At 23.5% G+C, this 22,914-nt stretch overlaps 2 protein-coding genes across 3 annotated transcripts in view; both read right to left on the reverse strand.

Moving 5' to 3' along the window:
- The window catches only part of LOC127279081 (dentin sialophosphoprotein-like), a 33,356-nt gene extending 32,503 nt beyond the window's left edge, over positions 1-853 (reverse strand). For both annotated transcript variants that reach the window (XM_051301248.1, XM_051301331.1), the window contains exon 1: positions 326-853. The gene's annotated coding sequence lies outside the window, so the exon portion shown is untranslated. The remainder of the gene's footprint in view (positions 1-325) is intronic.
- Positions 854-8,648: 7,795 nt separating this feature from the next.
- LOC127279195 (bumetanide-sensitive sodium-(potassium)-chloride cotransporter) lies at positions 8,649-22,619 on the reverse strand. Its single transcript, XM_051301452.1, has 18 exons — positions 22,060-22,619; positions 20,108-20,405; positions 15,452-15,611; positions 15,194-15,289; positions 14,638-14,829; positions 14,285-14,461; positions 14,058-14,197; positions 13,563-13,865; positions 13,268-13,493; positions 13,086-13,207; positions 12,293-12,428; positions 11,936-12,147; positions 11,616-11,857; positions 11,373-11,521; positions 10,969-11,293; positions 10,665-10,819; positions 10,452-10,560; positions 8,649-10,363 (listed from the first exon to the last, which is right to left on the reverse strand). Exons 2-18 carry the CDS (start codon positions 20,372-20,374, stop codon positions 10,228-10,230), a joined length of 3,147 nt encoding a protein of 1,048 aa, XP_051157409.1. The 5' UTR covers positions 20,375-20,405; positions 22,060-22,619; the 3' UTR covers positions 8,649-10,227.
- Between the last annotated feature and the right edge of the window lie 295 nt (positions 22,620-22,914).

Consider the following 22,914-nt stretch of genomic DNA (forward strand, 5'->3'; position numbering starts at 1 on the left):
AATTAGTAATAATTTGCCAAGTGAATCATCTTCACTGCAATGAACACGACCTCTTGACCTCTGTTCCACTCTTTGAGAAGTGATTTTGCTTTTGACTGGGGAGACCAACTTCGCCGCAGTAAAGGTCTCCACAGGTAAACGAGCATTTGAGAAGACTTTCGGTATTCAGGTCTTCAACCTGTCCCACATTTCCTACAAGTACACTTCCTCATATGAAAAATTAAATTTTAAATATAGAAATCTTCGTTTAATTCTTTATTATTTGTTTCATAGAATTTTAAATTTGTTTCTAAAATTACCAAAAAGAATTCAAATATACACTTACTCTACGAGTAGATCGAAACATTCGTCTGCATAATGTTTTCTTTATTTTTTTAATAGGTTTTATTTTTTTCCTCCTTTTGTAAACAAATGTCACCTATAGATTTTGTTCTTCTTTTTATTTACTGTAAGACATCTGGATCAGCTGTAAACCGTTAACACAACACCCTACTCAGAACACAACACTCGTAACCCATGGCGACGCATTTTTCTTAATACAGTCAGCAAGTGTTTTATTTTTTTTATTATTATTATTAATAATAAAATTCATCTGCATTTGCCTCATGTGATAAAATATAAAAACTTGTCGCACTATTTATTCACTGGTTTTTGATGGTACACATGTAATAGTGTGCTGACTGGTCATTGTGTATAAAGAAACCAACTTGCCTTTCGAATAAGCAACTTCAAACCGGCACTATTTTCCCTATATGTATACCTTTATATATATACAATAACTATATGAAAATATCCCGTATATAGCACACCGGTACAATACGGCGATGTGAACGCTTCCACGTTTGACGCTAAACTGACGCGAACATCGAGCCGCACTGTGTTTCACGGCTCCTATAAGTCATATACATCTCCCTCAAGAACACGTTTTCTACTTTTCATTTTATGATTTATCGATTGGATTCGATTGAGGATTGGAATCTTTAATTTTCTCATTGATTTCTGTTTGTTTGGAAAAATTTGATTGTGATTTTTTAAAGATTTGGTTGATGATTTTTGAGGGTATTGAATCGGATGATTTTGGGTTGGCTTTAAATTCTTTTTGGTTTTGATTAATAATTTTGATTTTGTTTTCTGTTATTTCGATCTGTGATGGGTAATTTTGATTTTAAATGTTTGGTTACTGATTTTGAATGTAATGAATCAGATGATTTTGGTTTCAATTGTTGAGTGTTTTTGGTTTTGTTTGCTATGTTTAAGATTTTGTTTTGTTATTTCAGTTTGTGACTGATAATTTTGATACTGATTTTAACTGTTCAGTTGCTGATTTTGAATGTAATGAATCAGATAATTTTGGTTCCAATTGTTAAGTGTTTTTGGTTTTTTTGCTATGTTTAAGATTTTGTTTTGTTATTTCAGTTTGTGACTGATAATTTTGATACTGATTTTAACTGTTCAGTTGCTGATTTTGAATGTAATGAATCAGATAATTTTGGTTCCGATTGTTAAGTGTTTTTGGTTTTGTTTGCTTTGTTCAATAAGATTTTGTTTTCTATTATTTCAGTCTGTAGTTGATAATTTTCATTCTGATTTTAACTGTTTAGTTACAGATTTTGAGTTTAATTACTCAGATGATTTTGGTTCCAATTGTTCAATGTTTTTGGTTTAGTTTGTAATTTAATAATTTTGGTTTTACTTTACTGCGTCATTTATCAGATGATTTTGATTTTGGAAACAATTTTGTTTTCTATATTACTTTAATTCCAACAGAATCAGCAATTAGTTCAATTTCGCTTTGTTAAAGAATTAAAATTTAGAAAATCAATCTTCAGCTTTTTAAATTTTCAATTGCTTTTCTTTGTTATTAATTTTTTTTTCTAAAACCACAATAATTTATTAAAAATCTTGCTTTAGTATTAATGAAAAAAAAAAATTTCTAAATTTTATTACATAAATTGTGATTTAGAAATGAAGTAATTTTGAAAATGAAGTGTAAAGTGATGCAATCTGTTACTTGAAAGTCAAAAGGTCGGTTCTACCGCATTCCTTATTCTTTCCTCTGCATCATTTGTCTCTTCTTTTTAGTTCTCTTTTATTCTCGAAACATCCTTTCTTTTGCCAACTATAACCTTCACGTTCTAAGTATGAATTTCTTTTACATCTTTTGAGATTACGAGCACAGTTGCGGTTCCTCGAATAATAAAATTTAAACAATTTTTTTTTTAAATTAAATTTTATTTAAAAAATAATATTAATATAAGTCAGAAATAGTAAAATAGTAAGAATTTATGTTTAAAAATATAAAATTTTTTTAAACTATAAAGCTTTCTATTTTTAAAGTATATTGATAAAAATTGAAAATTTGTTACTTTCCATTCTCTCTTTTATATTTTGAGAATTTAATAATGTTTCAAATGTATCAAGGTTACATTATTCTGTGGTTAACTGAATACTTCAATGTCTTAACCTTGACTACAATGACAGATTATTATAACAAGAGTATAGATACCTTATAAGAGGAGATTTCAACAGATTTAGTGACCTTTCACTGTAAAATAACAAAACGAAAAGTTTGTGAATTCTCCCTCTCATATATTTATTTATTAAAAAATGAAATTTTTTATTTACTATTCATTGAGCGTGAATTAAAAATTAAATTTTTTTTTACTTTTTATCTCTAAAACAATATTTACATTTTTATATTTGTTATTGAATTAAAAAAATTTGATATGGTAAATTTAATTAATTAAAATTTCTTTTTTATAGTATTGTATTTGTATATTTGCGGTTTTTGTATATTGGAAAATGGGATGCTGAATTGAAATCAAATTTAATAAATATCGCATTCTACTTTTTATATAGATATATGCTCCTCTTTATCAAAAATTTAAAATGCCAGGTTTTTTTACAAGCCTTCTATATAATTTAATTTTGCGAGTATAAAATTTTATTGTATTAAATATGCGAAGAATTTGTTACAATATTAAATTTTCCATTTAAATTATATGAATTAATTTCATTCCCTTATTATTATATTTAGTAAATGGTAGAATTTATCGGTCAGTATATATGTAATTAGAGGATCAGCATTATGCATCAATGTCCATCAAACAAATTTTAATGAGGGACGAGTATCAAATGCTATTTTATTATTTTAATTAATTATTCTATTAATTATTTTTAAAAAAAAATTTTAATTACTTTTTTAAATAATTGAATAAAATTTAATATTTCTAGAAAAAAATAAATCCAATATAAAATTCAGTTTTCCACAATTTTTTCACATCAAAATTTTATAAAAAAATTCGTATATTTCTTTTTTGGTTTGATTAATTTGGAAAAAAATATATTTTCTAAAAATACTCTGAGGATTTTTTTTTTTTTTTTTTTTGAGTATCGTATATAGGCATTGTGTTGTGAGTTGAGTATATCTTTTTTTCGTGTATAATTAGGTAATTCGTAAGGAAAGTAAAATAGAAGTTCTTTGGCGCTAACGAAGCTGAGAAAGGGTTGTTAGAGAAGAATGCAACGAGAGACATATCCTATTAAACGTCTGGTGAGTTTAGTAATTAGCATCTCTCGTCGTTTGTAGGTTGCTCTCGTGATAAAGACAATAATAAGAAAATAAAAGAGGTGCGGGACAAAGACCTTACGCGTGACGATAAGGTGAGAAATCTTGTTGCTTATAGTCACACCAACACAAACCTTTTTTTTTTTTTTTTCCATGATAATTCGCATTCTCAAGGGATTTCCTACAATCTATAACGAGAGCTTGTATGTATATAAGAAAGAAAAAAAAATTATAAACCGAGAGGGAAAATCTTTTTTTAGCACACAATGCAATATATATCTAGGTGAGACTTTAAAATTACCAATGGTATGTCTCATACAATATATAAAATCGAAAGTTATACCAACGAGAGTAAAAACATATTATAACTGTTTCACCTCAATTATTACGTTGAAGAAAAGTGAACGTTATTGTAGATAGGAACTTGTGCAAATTAGTCACCATTTTTTTTTCCCCTCTCATATCGCGTAAAATGTTGAAATTCTCTCACAATTATTTCTTTATGAATATATCTTAAACTCTCAATAGTCACATAATAATAATTATTATTTTATAATTTTTTTTTTACATTTACATTTTTCTTAATTCTCGATAGTCACTTATTATTTTATAATTTTTTAAAAATTTACGTTGAACTTGTAATTTTTTAGATTTATTATTTTATATTTAAAAAACAGATTTAAATTAATTGTTTTTTTTTAAACATTAGTTTTTAAATTTTGTAGTAAATAATCTGGTAAATTCCATGATCGTACGAATTTATCATTAAAAAAAAGCAGATTATTTTTCTTTGCAAGAATTTTTTGTGTCTGGTTTCTTTTTTAGTATTATAAATAAAATTGCGGTTAATACAAGAACGCCCCTCGGGGATTTGTCATATGAACGATAAATAAGGTATTTTAAACTAATCTCCTGTCCAAAAATTTTTTTTTTTTTTTTTTTTTTGAATTTTTATACATTATTATTAATTAAATTTACACAATTTTTTTTTTGTGTAAATAATATAAAATTAAATAAGCAATTTATTTTTATTGAATATACAAAAAAAAAAAAAATAGAAAAAGTTTTTCAAAAGGAAAAAATTCTTTATCCCATTTAGATTAAATATTTCTTCTATTTGAAAAAAAAATCAATAAATATATATGATTTCCAATAAAAAGTAATCGGAGTTATTTCTTTTCTTATATATTATGAGAATATTAAAAATACCGCGAAAAGATAAAAGAAAATTTTATTTTATATTATATATTTATTTTATTCTGTGAAAATGTGAATCACTTTAGCGGTTTTTTTTTCTTTTAATTATATTCCTTTGGTATTTTTTTTCGGTTAAAATAGATAATGGAAAGAAATTAATTAAACTTCCTTTTGGATGTGTATGATTATGGGAATAAAATAATTCTAGTAAGGATAAAGGTTACAGGCATTATTTTTTATTTATTTATTTTTTTTTTTTTCTATTAGTTAGTCTTACCACCGATGATCTGGCATCTAGATCAAGGTTTTTAACAGTTGATTCGACTCGGCATTTTGCTCGTTTATAGATATTAGAGAGGCTGAGGTTAAGATCCATGTTTCCTTGGCATGACAGTTGTTAACTTATATATTTGCATTCATAGCAGGTACTCTTTTATATGATATCGTGAAAAAATTTTCATTTTCTTTAGCGATTTGAAAAAAATTTTTTTTTTTTATCTGATTCATTCATAAAAATCACTAAAATAATTTTTTTTAAATATTTTTACTCTCTAAGAATTAGTATTTAACTAATTTGAAATTTAAGGTAAAATTTTACTAGATATAGTAAATTTTATTTTAACTCTATTAATTAAATTTAAAAAATATTTAATTTTTTCTTATCGTGTCTCAAAAAAAAAAAAAAATTCTTATTTTTTTCATGAAAAATATTTATCTGATTATATAGAAGCAAAAATTTATCATATAGACGTCTCTCTTGAATTTTTCTCAAACACTTTTTTCCACTTTTCTGTTCCTTAGAAAAACCTGTGATAACAAGTTGAAATCACATTAATTACGAAGTTGTAGGAGTTTATATAAGATTATCTTAGCTGAGGGAAATTTCTGTAAGTGGCTTCTTTTTTCCCCTCTTGAACAGCATCCAAGAAATTATTCGATAAAAAAAAATGAAGAAGATGGTTTAATGATCAATTAAATAAAAACCGCGCATAAATTAGAAATGTTTTATTCTGAATTGTTTTTTATTTTTGAGCTTTAATAAATTATTCCTAGTTCTCTTGCGTAGATGGATGATATTTTATTGACAAAAATATATTCACGAGATTTTCTCTTATATACGTAATGCGTTCAATGTAATTTAATTAGGTGCAAACCTCATTAGCTGTTGACATCATGAAGTTACGTGTGATTTTAACGGGATTACGGATAAGTCACGGTTGTATCCTTGATATTTAAAAAAAATGACAGTTTCTATCAATTTGTTTGAAATTTTTCCCTTTTTTTTCCTCTTCGCATTTCGTTTCCGTTGAATAGATTTTTTTTATATAATTAATTACTTTTTACAAAAATTAATTTACGAGATTTTAGAAATTAATTTCATATTTTTTTTTATCAGTTTTTTCTTTATTAATTTTAATAGAAAACCAATTAAATTATTTTTTTCTTTTATTGATGGTAAATTATTTTCAAAATAACAACGTATGTTAACTGAAAAATAAAAAATATACATAAAATTATATTTATGATGATGAGACCTTGATAATTCTCATGTTTTCAACAATGATTGTTATCAAGAAACAAACAGAAAATTATTTGCATAAAGAAAAATAGTTTCAATATATTTTATTTATTTAAGTACATAGATGGTTAAATTTTTTTTAAAATATTGAAAAATAAAAATATAAAAATTACTGTCACAGAAACCTACCTTACCGACTTATGACAAAACAGTTATTTGAAAATGGAAATATAGAATATTGACGGCACATACATCTATTTTACTGACTGATGGTAAAACAGATGTTTGAAAAATGAAAAAAATTTACTGACATAGAAATCTACCTTACCGACTGATGATAAAGAAATTTTCTCAAAAATGAAAATATAATAATTACCGACCTAGGAATCTACCTTACCGATTGATGGTAAAACAGTTTTGAAAAATAAACAAAAATTCAGTCGGCAATGTAGATTTCTATATCGGTATTGTCATATTTTTCAAAAAATCTGTTTTACCATCAGTCGTGAAGGTAGATTTCTGTGTCGGTAATTTTTTATTTTTAATAAAATCTGTTTTACCATCAGTCGGTAAAGTAAATGTCTGTGTCGGTAATTTTTATTTTTAATAAAATCTGTTTTACCATCAGTCGGTAAGGTATATTTCTGTGTCGGTAATTTTTTATTTTTTAATAAAATCTGTTTTACCATCAGTCGGTAAGGTAAACTTCTGTGTCGGTAATTTTTTATATTTTTATTTTTTAAAAATAATTAAATTTCATTCACGTATAAAAAGAATGTATTTAAATAGAATTAATTTCTCTTCTATCACCTTTAAAATGTTGAGTGCTATAAATTATAAATCAGATTATTATATTCGTTAAAAAAACAGAGATAATTCTGGAACGTGTGACGTTTTACGCACAAAGGGGCGTATTTCATATATAATCTGTTAGAATTTCTTTGATTAATTTTGAAGCCATTTTTTATAACCAATTTTCGATGGTTTATATTTAAATAAGATCATCATTAAATTCATTATTCGTTAATTCATTAATCATTAAATTAATGACAAAAATTAAATTTTTATCAAAATTTTTTTTGTGTGATTGTTTTTTTTTTTTTTTTTTGTGAAACCAACAAAGTGGTATTGAGCTGTTAATTTATCTTTTTTTGGTCGTATTAGTAAAAAAAAAACAATTCATCATTATTACACGTAAAGTTTTAATCTACTATAGACGTGACTTGGATAATATTGTTAGATAATATTGATTTATTGATGAGGTTTCGCGAAATGCACAAAACAGAATGCAGTAAAAATCTAATATATTTAAATCGGCAAATTGCCAACAGGTGCAACGAGTTTTGTAATATAGATCTTAAGTGCCAATGGAAAGGGTGAACAAACTCTCATCGATTTTGGCTGACCTGCCAGAATACATACACATGTATATATTTGTGTTCACTTTATATATACAAGATTCATTTTACATTAACTATATTGGAAAACAATTCAAAATATATTTCAACATGAACATTATTTTCTACTTTAATCTTCATCTTGAATACAAAAAAAAAAACTTTGAAATTTTGTAACTTTTTAAAATTTACTTTACAATCATTTTTTTTTCACAAACCGAAAATTTGTGTTCTTCTCACTTTTTTAAAATCTTTTTTTTTCAATTAAACAAGATTTATTGCCTCAATATATTTCAAAAATGTTTTCAATTCTGAATTTTTGAAAGACTTGAAAGAAAAATTGATATTTTGACAAATTGTTATTTAGTTTTTAATAATAAATATATTTTTTTATACACTTAATAAAAATTCGGATATATATATATATATTTTTTTTTTTCTATTCTCAATACTCCTTGGAGGCTGTTCACTTTTTCAATTTAAAGTACTTAAATTTGATTTCGAAACTTGTTGGAAACTTTAGCAATTTCCCATTAAATTATAGGATTTTCTGAACTTATTTGATAGCTTTTCCTCTAAAGGTGGGTGCTTTAAAATCACATGCAATTTTCATAACTCGATTAAATAATAAACTCCTGATGGCTTGGAAATATTAGAGAATTTTTTTTTTGTGACTTTCATCAATTTTCAAAATCCTCTTGTAATAATATAGGATTTATTTTCTCTCATAACTTTTTAGAAAACAGATTTTTTCTTCCTTTATGATCAAATATTCTTTCTTTGAAGATAAGAAAAAAATATTTTTTGATTCATTTTCGCTATATAAATAAAGTACTACACTTACCTTTTGTTATTTATTTATTTATTTATGACGAATAAATATGGTTTGAAAAAAAATAGGAATACAATGTCAAATAAAAAAAAAATATTAAAAATAATATAAATAAAATAATAATTAACAAAAACATATCATTGAATAATTTTTATTATTTTTACTATCATTAACATTTTTCTTTTTATTTTGAAAAAATAGTTTTTTTAAAACTTTTTTTTTAATTTTTATAAAAAAAATTGAAGTTTTTATGCGATTTTCCGTCGAATTAAAATATATTCAATGTATTAAAATTTTACATTGAAAATATGTACATTAATTAGATCTTTAAAAGTACTAATTATTTTATATACTGAATCGCTATGTACGAGTTTAAATAATAAATTTGTTAAATTTTTTATTAGAATTTTAAAAATAGCTCTTCTTATAATATCCTTGTGCGCGATTTTTTTTTTGTTGTAAATTTAACAGTTTTTGCATAATACAATGTGTAACACTGGTAACAAAGGGAGTTTGAAAATCAATACAGAAACCCTGTCAATATTTCATATTAAAATGCAAATATTACTTGCATTCAATTCACGTGTTCATAATAATTTTCCACTTTAAACTTGTTGGACAATAAATTGAATTTTTGCATTAGATAATATTTTCAAAAAATTCTTTTCTTATAAAATTTGTGCTTTAATTTATTGTGTTATATAAAAAAATTTGTCTTAAATTTTTTTTTTTTTTGTAATTCAATTGTTGTTATTTAAATTCAGTAAAATAATAATATTTCAAAAAATATAATGAACATTGTATAAAAATTAAAAGTTTTCAACTGAAATTGAAATTTAAATTGGTTTTACAATTATAAATTTTTTATAAAATCAATTACATCGGAAGACCTACCTACAGAATCCTTAATTATTTATAAATTACATTATAAACTATTGATCGATTTGCTAGAATTCCTAATATACATATAGCTGTACATTTTTATAAATTAAAAGATTCTTGACGTATATTAGTCGTAAATCAGTAATTTAAATGAAAACTTTTGCAAGTGCACAATGGCTTTTTTAAAAAGTCTATGCAAAATACTAATAAGTCACAACGTTGGTTTACAAAATTATTTCTTTTTTTTTTTTAACGCATTGATACAATACGTTAAGGCGGAAGCTGTGTAACAAATTGTCAATTGCTTTTATTAAAAATATAATTATTTTTTCTCTCAACTAAATAAGATAATTGTTTCAAAATTAAAAAAGAAAAATTTAATTTGAATTGTTTTAATTAATAATAATACAATAATTAAATGTTTTCATTGAGATTTATTAATTATATTTTTAATAAAATATTTTCAAGCACCTTGGTGATTAGTTATTTTCTATTGTAATATTTCTAAAATTATTATTTTTTTTATTTTTATTAGCTAATTTAAGTATATAATATTTATTAAATCTATTATATACTAGAATTATTTTATTTTATTATAAATTCGTTTCTGTGATATTAAACATTTTAATAGAAAAATATGTTATTTTTTTTTGTTTTTAAAATATATAACTATTTTTTCACATTGTAAATTGTCTCTTCTAATAATATTAATAATGTTTTTTTTTATTTTGAAAGTTAATTTCTATCTACTCGCGTGACGAAAACGATTCGTCAGATTCTAATCCTCATTTTTATGATTTTATATTCTCTTTCTATATCAAAAGGGACAAATTTATGAATAAAATGTCAGTACTGATGAATGATTACCGCGAACTAATAAAAATGGTGGCATATCACGTGTTAAAGTTTCAAGCCATGCCATATAAAGTGCCGCTGAAACTGCACCCTTTCTTGGCATCGGTAGAGTCCTAAAAAAAAAATTTTTTTTTTTTGGTAAATTTATTTATTAAAATAAAAATTAGAAAAAATTATTTTTTAATTTAAAAATCCACTCACATAACAACTAAATTAGCTTCCATGGAATTTTCAAGAAGTAATTCACGTAAACGTAAATGTCTATTTGTTTTGTCTTTCATAGCAAGCAATTCGGAGTCTTTAATAATATCTGTGAAGGAAAATAAAATCAGTTCTTTCCTCTTCTTTTTTTTCTGCCTTAAAGTTATAAAAAGAAAATGCCAATAACTTTTTAAAAAGAAAGTTCTCTCTTACCCGCTTCCGTTAATCGTGGATTAGCTGGATTACAGAAATCTGCAATTAGCGAGTCGAAGAAGTTTTTCGTTCCAGGCTGAGCTGGTTTTGAAATATCCGGAATAACTTTTAAAGCTGAGTAATCTATCCTGAACTTTGAAAGAAGACTTGCCATGCTTTATATTTTTGCAAAAAAAAAAGGGAAGAAAATTTAAGTTTTCTCATTATTATAGCTTTTTTCGTTCAACAACAGTTGTTTTGAAATATTACTTTTTTTTTTAATTTTAACGTGAAAAGAAAATATTTTTTTCTTCTTTAAACTTACTTTCTTTGCTCGTATTCAAGTTCGGAGTGTTTGTTTGATAGGGCAAATACTCTTAATTTACTATTCGACCAATTTCTTCTGGTACTTATGATATATGGTAGTAAGAGTGTTAAACCACCGTCATCATATAACCACCAAACATCAATGGTTCCTTTTTTTTGTTTCCTCTGAAATCTCGTCACAGCATCCAAAATATCCTTTGATATCGTTGCATTTTGTCTATTTTCTGTACGCACTTCTATTTTTGGATTTGGATCTTCGTTTATTTTATTAGATCGATTTGGTGTTGGACTACCTGAGACTGATATATCCGAAACGCTACTCGCTAAAAAGGAAATTTTAGTAATAAAAAATAGCAGTAAAAATAACTAAAAATTTTTAATTATTCGTTATTAATAAATCACCTTGACTTAATTGAGAGAAACTTTGATTTCCTCTTATTGTCGGAAGAATTGTTCTTCTGTGTTCCTCAACATCTTCCATAACAGCACTAAAATCTAATCCTTCAGTGACTCTCAGAAGTGCAACTGCAATATGCATATCTAGTGCTTTGCTGTAAAAAAAAATGCTCTTCAATTCTCTAATTCGTTAACTGAAATCCTTAAGATTTCGTTAACTATAAAAAAAGAACCCAAAAAAAAACTTACTGCATCACATTGAAGTACATGTTTAAATTTTCCAAAGGACACGTGGACCAATCTTGTTTATAGCCCATAAGTAAAATATTTGGTCGAAGTTTACCAAGACCTGATGTTTGTAACAATGAAATAGCACCGTCCTGAAAATTTGCCCCATCGACAAGTGAATAAAATGCTTTTATTTTATTTGTCCTGAACCAAGATGTTGCCATCATTGACATTGTTGCACGAGTTTTGTATGACAATGAACTCTGTAATTAAAAATTTGGAATTAGAAATAATTTTCCAATAAATATTAATAAAATTTTGTAAGTTACAAAAAAAATTACTTGTATTATGTCTCCACAAACAAGTAGACTTTGATTTTTTGTAATATGATAGGCAAAATCAACAAATGATGATCTTGAACTTGGTGATCCACTGAGGAGTAAAATTTGTGGACGATAATTTTTCACATGTTCTTCAACTCTGTCTAATTGTTGAATTGCCGTTAGTGCATTGTTATAAGTTTGTGCCTGTGTTGTTGAACCCCAATTTACATCTGTAAATAATTTTTGTATTTGCATAAATTTTTGTTTTCATGAATTTTAATTTTTAATTATTTTCATTTATAATTTTCAATTATAATTTTCAATTATAATTTTCAATTATAATTTTCAGTTATAATTTTCAATTATAATAATTACCTGGTTTTCGATAAGCCACCACTAAATACAGGGTCATGACAACAAATAAAGTAATTAATGCCGTCCACCAAGAAATTAGAAACATCACTATCACACAAAGAATCGCTCCAGCGAGACTCAGCCACATATTGTAATACTAAAAATTGAGATAAAATTTCGAATTTTTCTACAATACTTTTTTAATAATATTTTTTGGGTTTTATTATTAACCCATAAAAATCATTAGAATTTTGATTTCAAAGAATTTAATTAGATTATTTTTTAGGCGAATTTTTATTTTTCGAATTAGAATTTGATACAATTTTCTTTTTAAACGAATTTTTATTGTACAGAATTCTTAAAACGCCGAATTTTTATTTATACGAAATTTTGCAAATGGTTGAACGAACAATCCACAGAAAAAACGCTACCAAAATTCGTTTAAAAAATAATTATGTCTAATAAAATTCTTTCAAATCAAAATTCTACACTAAAAAAAGGGTTTTGTATTGACAACTAAACGTTTGATTGGTATTTAAGCAACCAAAATTTGTTTGTTGAATCAATAAAATTTTAATTGTCTCAATCAAAATTTGTTTGACACAACCAAAATTAGAAAAAAAGGATTTTTTTTGTCCTAACTAAAGTTTGATTGGGACAACCAAAATTTTGTTGATTCAACAAAACAATTTTGGTTGCTTAAATACCAACTAAACGTTTGGTTATCAATACCAAACCCTTTTTTCAGTGTAACTAAAGATTTTTATGGAATAATCATGCGCCTGATATTTTTTAAATATATTTTTTTTTATACCTTGAAGGTAGGACGCCAGCCAATTGGTTTAGCAAGACTGGCATGAAAAGTACTGAAATTAACGAGTGTGTATGCGGCTAGGAAAAAATTTGAAATTAACGGTGCAATGATGTCCAATTGACCTGTGAAATTTTAAAATTAGAAAAATTAATTTTATTTAAAAAATTTATTAAAATATTTACCAATTAGAATAAAAGCAACGGCGATGACAAATGTGAGACAATATCCACGAACTGGTTCCTTTCCTTTTTTTCCACTGAACCAAGCAATTCCTGGATACAAATTGTCTAAACATAATGCCTGAAATACTTTTGGCGCTGAGACTAGGGAAGCAAGGGCACTTGATATTGTTGCTGCAAAGCAACCTGCATAAATAAATGGACCAAATGCCGAAACTAATTCAATTACCTAAAAATAATGAAATTCTATAAAAACAAGTATTTTGGAAAATTAAAAAAAAAATAGGGGTAAAAATACCTGAAAACTGTTATGGGTACCAAATGGACAATATGGTTGTGTACAATTAAAAGATGTACCATAAATACTCCAATTTTTCTCAGGAATACTTTCAAAGTATGTTTCATTTTCAATGCTCGTTTGATTTTCTAAACCTCCAATTGCTCTCAAAATGGAACTATTATAAATATTAAATAAATCCATAATATTTCCTGAAGCATCTCTCATTACAGAACCACCTACCATTATTGCTATTATAAGATAAGAAATGGTTGTTAAAAAAATTGCCAACAATGTTCCCTTTGGTATAGCAGATTGAGGATCCTGTTTGGAAAAATTGATTTTTATTATAAAATTTCATTTTCAATTAAATTATAATTTGCTTCCTCGTGGAGGAAGTTTTTTTTTTCTTTCGTTATAAATTTTTATCTAAATTTTTATTTAATATTAAATATCTGATTTTCATATTCGAAACATTAAAGGTGTTCCATGTCGATGCAAAAGACTATAAATCACCTTTAAGTCCCCGGATATATTCGCACCTGCCAGAATTCCTGTCGCTGCAGGAAAGAATATGGCAAGAACTGAAAAAAAATCATGACTTTGGCCATCCTTTGGCCTGTAATTTGAGAAAAAATTCTCCTTGAAAAGATTAACTAGAATGAAAAAAAAAATAATTTTCAGTTTATTGTTCATTTTGTTCAATAATATTATTTCTGGACAAAAAAAAAAATTTTTCTTACGGTCATATCCAATGAATCCTTTTGCTCTTTCTTCGTCATTTTTTGGTCCAATGAAAGTACCAATTAAAAAATCTGCTATTGCTAAGAGGAGGATTATCAAAAGGCCAACTTGTGCCTTTGCTTCCCATTCCATGCCAATTATAACAATTGCAAGTAGAACTGCTATTGTGATGACTCCTTTAATAAACAAATAATAATAAATAAATATGAATAATAAACATTTTTATTTTTAATTAATTTTTTATTTTAATTTTAATTTAAATTTTTAATTTAATTTTTTTTAATTTTTGTTTAATTTTTGTTTAATTTTATTTAATTTTTTATTTCAATTTATTTAAAAAAAATGTTATTACCTATTATTCTAATATCTGTATTACTGCAGTCGATAATGCAGGAATTATAACGCTTGAGAAGATCAACTAAACTTTCACAAAAGCCAACCACATACATTGCACATGCAACAGCATTTGCGATTGAAAAAATTATTCCTATTGATCCACCAAATTCTGGTCCTAATGATCTTGAAATCATATAGTAGGTTCCACCTGTAATTTGAAAATAATTAATTAATTAATAATAAATTATTAACATTAATTAATTAATGAAATTATTAATTCATTTATAATCTAAACAAATTTAATATCAATAAAATAATAAAACTTTGGTTAATTGTAATGAAATTTTTGGTTATCTAGAATTTAAAACTATTTAAAATTAATTTTTTAGTATAAACAAAAATTTTCTTAAATTAATAAAAAAAAAGTTTTGGTTATAAAATAGAATTTTGTTTTATTAACCATTTTTTTTTTGTTATTAAAATTAAAATATTTTTTCCTCCTGCAATATATAATAATGCAACAATATGTGTGGAAAAAAAGTAAATAGATAAACAATATTTGAAAAAATTACCTCCTTTTATGAGTCCATTCGTGCTGATTGCTGACATAGACAGTGATGTAATTACTGTTACCATTGTTGTTGTCAATATCAACAAAATTGATTGTCCTAAAACAATAAAAAAGTTTTCTTTCTTTTTAATATTCATAAACAATATATTAATTTTTTTTCAATTAAATTAATTTTTTAATAAATTATTAAATTAATATTTTACTTAATTTTTTTATTCATTTTTTTTATTAATTAATTTTATTTAAATAAAAAACCTACCTATTCCTGCTTCTGCAACGACCCAAGAGAGTCGCAAAAAAAGCATAACACCCCAAATGTTGAGTAAACATCTTAGAAGCACCCCTTGAATCCAACCAAATTTTATTCCAGTCTCGGCATTTTTTAAATCAGCTATTGGCAACGTATTACTTCTTAAACTCTGAAAAAAGGAAAATTGTCCAATTAATTTTTATTTCAATTTATTTTTTTTTTTAAATATTTTTATTGTTCCGAAAATTTTTTTTGGTAAAATTAGTGAATTATAATTAAAAAATCCTTTTTCAAACTGTTTTTATTGGGAATTAATTAACATTTTTTTTTTTATTTAAGTATAGAAAACAAATTTAATAAAAGTGCGGGACTACAATAAAGTGATAATGAATGTCAAAATATTGATTTAAAACGCTGATAAGTGTATAGGGATTTAATTAAAAAAGTTATATAATGAAGAGATTTAATTTAGTTTTATATCGCGTATTTAATTTTATTTATTGCGAATTGCTTTTGACTTTTATGATTTTTTTTTAGAAGTAATTTTAGTTTAATTTTTTTGCTTCTTCATTTTATTTTTATTTTTACATTTTTATTATTTTTTAATTTTTTTTTCTTTTTTTTTACATTTTTATTCTTTTTTTTTTTTATTCTTTTTCAATTTTTGTTAATTTTTTTATTTTTAGTTGAGAAAAAGAAAAAAATTCCAAGAATCAAAGAATAAAAGTAAAAAGTATTGTATATAAAATTGTAATTTTCACGCACAAGTGTTTAAACTTTCACCATATAGGTATTTATCGAAAAATTGCAGGTGATTTTATTGAGGAAGGGTCCATAAGAGACCAATAAAGAATATAACAATTTACATAATAATGCCCGGGCATATATCATTTATGTTCTCTCTTCACATTTGAAATATTATGTATACACACAAGTGTGAATTCCTGTCCTTGAATTATATTAACTTGCAAATTTAATTTATTTATAAAAATCTCGATTAAAAAAAAAGTATATTTTCTCATTAAATTTATTACAATTTTTTTTTTTTTATTTATCCCCTTACTTCTGTAATAAATTTACAAAAGGGAATCTCGAATCATATTTTTAAACTTTTCTTTTTCAAAATAGAAAAATTAAAAATAAAATTTATTGCTATTGTTTTAGTGTAAAAAAAGTTAATTAACAATCACTAAATTTTATTAAATGAATTAGTAAATTTTTTTTACTACTAATTAGTATTATACTAATTTTTTTTTATAATTTTTTTTACTAATTTTTTTTTACTATTTTTTTATTAATTTTTTTACTGATTTTTGTTTACTAATTTTTAGTAAATTCTTACTAATTATTAGGTAAAATAAATTACTAATTCATTTAGTAAAATTTAATGATTGTGAATTAATTTTTTTTTCGTTAATCACAATAATAATAATAATAATAATAATAATAATTGTTATTATGATTATAAAGATTAATGTTGATATTTCTCTCGAAGTGTTTTGCATCGTTGCAAATTTATTCTGGACCAAATGAAGATGAGTTGATTCACTTTGTATATGTCTTATATATATATGAGGCGAGAGCAATTTTCAGTTACATGATTGTTAAATGCTGGGGTAGACAATGATGGTAATAATTCGGATAAATTGTTAGCCTTTGGAGGAACTTAGCGCCAAGTCAATTGTGTTAGAATTTATTGATTTGATATTTACTGATCGCTAATAATTATTATTTAAGTAGAATTGATATCGATTAAAAAAAAAAAAAAAAAAATTTCTTCCACTTAAACAATTATCGTTTGAATGGATTATGGTAGCTTTAATATATTTCATAGAATTATACGTATTCTTCAATTATTAATAATTATAAACATTGTTTACATATTATATTAAATAATATTTAATCAAATAAATTAAATAAAAAAAATATAATAATACTAATAATAATAATAATAAAAATAATGATAATAATAATAATCATTAGTATTCAATGATGAATTTTATTATTCAATGAAATGAACTTATAAATACATTAAATTATTATTAATATTTTATTATTAATATTACTATCATTATTATGACAATATTAAAAATATTATATTATAATTTTGACCTATTATAATAGATTTTTTTTTACAAATATAATTGTTAACTTTCTAAGTTTGGAATACTATTACGCACATTATAATGAGTGTATAAATTTGATATTGCTTTTTTTTATTGTATATGATATAAAATGTGTGGGTTTATGCGGCACCTTAAGGAGCATGCAATGATATGAGTCAAGTGATCTGACACGTGATACTATTTAAACAAAGCAAATTTAGTTTTTATGAAATGGTAATTAAAAAAAATTTGCTACAGAAAAAAAATAGTTTATAATAATAATAATTTAATCGAATAATTTAAATATTGGTATTAATTATTAAAATATTAATCAATTTTTCGTAGTTAATAAATTGAAGAAAAATTAAAATTAATGAAAAAATTAAAAATAAACAATTTTTTACTTGGAACAACGATAAGATTCACTGGAACAGCGATATGTTTTACTAAAACAGCGAAAATTTTCTCTACTTTAAAGAAACATATCGCTGTTTTAGATAAAAAAAATTTTTTCCATGAAAGAAATTTGTAATAAACCGTTCAAAATTTTAGTAGTTGTAGAAAAAAAAATACTTTATTAATGGAAAAAAATTTTTTGGTGTTTTAAATTTTCATTGTTATTATGTATTTTGTAACCGAAATATTAGTCATCATGGTCGCGTTAACGATTTAATTAGTTCCATGTACGTGAAGGTCTAGATTTTGACCTGACCTGATCAACTCTTTGACTTACTCTGAGTCTCTCTCTCTCTCTCTCTCTCTCTCTCTCTCTCTCTCTCTCTCTCTCTCTCTCTCTCTCTCTCTCTCTCTCTCTCTCTCTCTCTCTCTCTCTCTCTCTCTCTCTCTCTCTCTTATTAAAAAATTATTAATATTTATAGTAATATTAAAATGGCATTAGTCACTCTCTTTAAAAGCAAAGTTCGCTCTTCGCTTATATGTTTATTTTAATATTTTATATTATATATATATATATATATATATATTTTTTTTTTAAATTCTCAATTTGATAATAATATTTATTAATAATTATCGTATATTTTATATTAATAGTCTTTTACATAGCCTTGTACATAAAAAGAAAATCTTATAACATCCAAAGAATCTAGTCTTATCGCTTACAAGGTCTGTTCATTTAACTTTTCTATAATCCTTTCCTTAGTAAGTTAGAAAATGAGGTGGTTAGAATACTTTAATAATGACTCATTATTTTTCAAAGATTTTCATTAATATTGTTTAATTAAAATAATTTTTTTATTTCCCAAAAAAAATTATTATTAATTAATATTAATGATTATTATTGAAAAGAGATTATTTAATAATTGAAAAGTACCAGCAAAACACTAAATTTTTTTTAGAATTTAAATTATAATTCATTTAAAACTGTACTTATAACTTATTTATTTTTTATTTTTGTTTACTTTAGTTACAAAAAAAAAATTTAATTAGTAATTATTTTAAGTGATTAATGAATTAAAATTTCGTTTCTATTATTATTATTACTATTATTTTTATTTTTATTATTATAATTATTATAATTATTATAATTATACAATAATTATAATCTGTAAAGAATATAATTACATTTTTTTACATATGTGAAATATGTAAATAGTACCTGATAGTAATATTTGTGTCATTAATAATTCCTTTTTTTTTTACTTTGTCCTTTTTAATAAAAAAAAAAAAAAAAGAAAAAGAAAATTATTTGTAAGAAAATGTAAAGATAGTGCGCGTAAAGTTGAAAAACTTAAAAATATTTGCTATCTAATCTTTAATGAATTGAAAGATGATAGTTATTGATAAATTCACATAATTTAAAAATTATATTTTATTACAATAATTATAAAAAAAAAATTTATTATTATAGATATTGTTTAAAAAATTTAAACTAAAGTAAATACTTGTTGGTTGCATGATAGTAGTAATTATAATTTTTTTTTTGTAATTCACATATCACCTCGTAAAAATGTTTGTTCAAAGTGTTACCGTAAAAAATTTTTTTTTTTTTTTTTTTTTTTTTTTATTGCATTATTCTCATGCTCTTGATAAAGTAATCATATTTTTTTATGAAGTGATAAAACAGTAGTCTGTTTTAAGAGGAATTTCTTTTTCTTATATACCTTTTTAGTGTTTAAAATTTTTAAAAATATATGTAATGTTATAAATTATCTAATCTACCTTCTTAGAAACACGTTAACTATTGAAACAATGATTTTGAAAATTTTTGAATGATTTAAATGCTTGCACTTAAACGGTAGTAATAAAAAAAAATATTCTCAGTGTTTTGAAAATTTTTTTTTTATAATTTATAGTTTACATAAATATACTTCTAGTATAAAATACCGAGTATTAATCTAATTTAATGAAAATTATATATAAAATACATTTTATATAATTTTTTATATTTTATTATATATTTATTTATTTTTTATTTATATTAAATTTGTATTTATATTTATTTATTATTTATTTAATTTAATTTATTTATTTAATTAAATAAATTAATTTTTTAAATTTATTTTTTATTTTTTGAAAATATTAAAATTTGGCATTTATATACCTTATTCAAAAGAGTGGGATTATGAAGTTCATCTAAAGAAGGCCTGTGTGCAACTTGAATACTTAAAATATTTCTATAATTGTCAAGTCTTGGTAATGCTTCTCTTGTCATATATTTTAAGGATTTTCTTGTTTCCTGTTCAGCTAAAAGACTAGCTCTTCCTTCCATACTGTCAACTCGATTAACGTGAAACCTTGTTCTTCTCAATGGATTTAATTCCACATCCTCCAGGTCCAGATCTCTCGATCTTCCGTTTTCGAATGCCATGATTTTTTTCTTTCTTTCTTTTATTTATTTACTGAAAATATAAAAAATTAATCAGAACAAATATTAATTTAAAAGAGAAAAAAAAACAATTAACATAAAGTGTATTTTTTTAAATAAAAAAAAAATATTTATAAAAAATATAATAATTTAATGAAAAAATTAATAAAATAAAAATAACTTTAAAAAATTATAAAAAGAATTTTTTAATTTAAAAATATAAAATATATGGTAATCATTTTTTTTTTTAATAGGACAGAAGTGTCTTGTTTCAATACTCGGCGGGTTTGATTCAAGTTGAAATATAATATTATTGGTATAGAAAAAATTGTAATGTCAAGTTGTTTATTAGCCTGCTGTGTAATAGTATCTTTTTCTTTTTGCGATTAATAATATTGAAGTTATTTTTAGTTATATTTAAATTTGATTTTTATTTTGTTTTTCTAAAAATAAATATACTTGTAAAAAAAAAATACTAACAATATTTTCTGTGTTATGCGCTTTTTTTTTTTGGTTGACATCGATTGTTAAGACGTACCCTTTGCCTTGAAACAATTAGTGAATAAACGACTGCGTGGGCTATCAATTATGAAATTATTCTTGATGACAGTTTCCACACATAATTAAAATATTAAGACAATAATTTTTTCCAAAATTTTCTTGAATTTTTTTGTATCTTACATTTTTTTTTTTTTTTGTTTTTTCAAATTGAAATTATTTTTAATAATATTAAGATTAAAATAATATAAAAATATTATTGAAAAAAAATATATTATTAAAATAATAAAAAAAAAATTTAGCTGTAAATTGTTTAAATATATTTATATGTTAATTTATAAAAGTTGTTTCCTTGACTATGTAGTAATCTTGAAACAATTTTTTTTTTGTGCAAATATTTATACATGTGGAGCGTGTATTCATTGCATCGCACTTTTTACTTGCTTATTAGTTTTTTTTTTAATGAATGTAATTAGAACTCTGTGTGAAAATAGAAATCGTCCTTTCTTCCGGTTAAATTAGAACTTTTCTCATTTTACATGTAACATATTTATTCATATTTTTTTTTTTTTTTTTTGACAAATTCAAAATTTTGTTTTCTATTGCAATATTTTGAAATATTAAAAATAAAATTTCATTGTGCTCAGGGTCTAAATTTTTTTTGCGTCGCACCTGATTTACAAAAATTCTCGACGTTTCCGCATTGTATAAATTTAAATGTTTTTTTTGGGAAAATTGATTTTTTTTTTGCAAAAATAAAAAACCGTTTTCTAATCAGTATTCACTGTATTTGATTTTTTATTACAAATTTTATTGAATTATATTTTATTTATTGTTTAAATAATATATAATTGTAAAATAATTTTTTTTTAAAAATAATTATAAAATTATTTAAAATGAAATAAATTTTAACGATAGAAAATTGTTTTCCAAAATATTTTCTAATTTTTCTTTTCCCAAAAAATATTTTTGTAAAAACATTTTTTCGAAGTAAATATTTTTTTTCATTTTTTATAATTTAATTTTTTATTTGCAAAAATTTTTCACTCATTAATCAGTAACAATATTCTTTGTAAATTATTCACTCTTATCGTATAAAATTCCATTATAAATTATAACCTGGCACAATTCCAAGAATTAGTAAATAATTTCTTGGTAAAAAAATTTAAAAATTATATCAAAAAATTTACCTTTTAATTTTGAAATATTTCTCTTGGTTAAAAAAGAAAATTCTTCCAAAAACTATAAAATTATTTTCCCTTAGCTTTTTTGATATTCCATTGTGAGAGAGTATATCAATATTAGTTCTTGATTAAAACAAGTTTTAAAGGCATCTGTTACCCTGTATAAAATAATTACCGGAATTTAGTTCAAGAATTATGTTTTAAAAATTATTTATAATAAGCACTTTGCACTTTTGTTTTGTAAAAAAAAAAAATTGTATTTTTTGAAAATTTTCGTTACGAAAACGTTGAATAGCATCACACGCGGTTTTTTTTTTTTTTTTTTTTTTCACTAAAGCCGGTGTATTACGTGTACTGTATATACATATGTGAATGAATGAGAGAGAAAGAGCACGTGCTTTTCTAATATTAATAAAAAATTTTTGAAAAAATTATTTAAAAAAAAAAAATTTGGTATTAAAATTTGGTTTTTTATTTATTTATTTATTGTTTTTTTTTTTTTTTATTTAACCGGCACGTGTGACCTTTATGAAAGCCCGATTTCCACTGGCGAGGATTGCACAATCTCCTCGCCATATAACGGCGCATACACTTCCACCAATTCCTATTATAGGAGGAGTTTGTGTGTGCACAGTCACATTTATAAAGAACTTAAAGAAGTATTCGGCTTTTGTACATATATATTGAATTCTGGGCGTTCATCCACATGGAATGCACGTGGTTTTAGGGAACATTGAAAACAGCGTCCTCCTCTGGTGCTTTAGAAAAACGATATATATATATATATATATATATATATATATTCGAAAATCATCCCTTTTGTATTGTTATATAGAGAAGGGACCCTTTTCATCAAGGCTC

Source organism: Leptopilina boulardi, unplaced genomic scaffold (assembly GCF_019393585.1).
Source record: "Leptopilina boulardi isolate dan_hultmark-lab unplaced genomic scaffold, ZJU_Lbou_2.1 LbouV2_1, whole genome shotgun sequence".
Classification (NCBI taxonomy): Eukaryota; Metazoa; Arthropoda; class Insecta; order Hymenoptera; family Figitidae; genus Leptopilina; species Leptopilina boulardi.

Excerpts from the sequence above, each read along its gene's own strand:
- LOC127279195 (XM_051301452.1), bottom strand. The coding sequence starts at position 20,374 with ATGGCATTCGAAAACGGAAGATCGAGAGATCTGGACCTGGAGGATGTG. Across the intron at positions 14,198-14,284 it reads AGGATTCATTGGATATGACC|TTAATCTTTTCAAGGAGAAT; the intron begins GTAAGAAAAATT and ends TTTTCATTCTAG. Across the intron at positions 10,820-10,968 it reads CTTGAATACGAGCAAAGAAA|CATGGCAAGTCTTCTTTCAA; the intron begins GTAAGTTTAAAG and ends AAAAATATAAAG.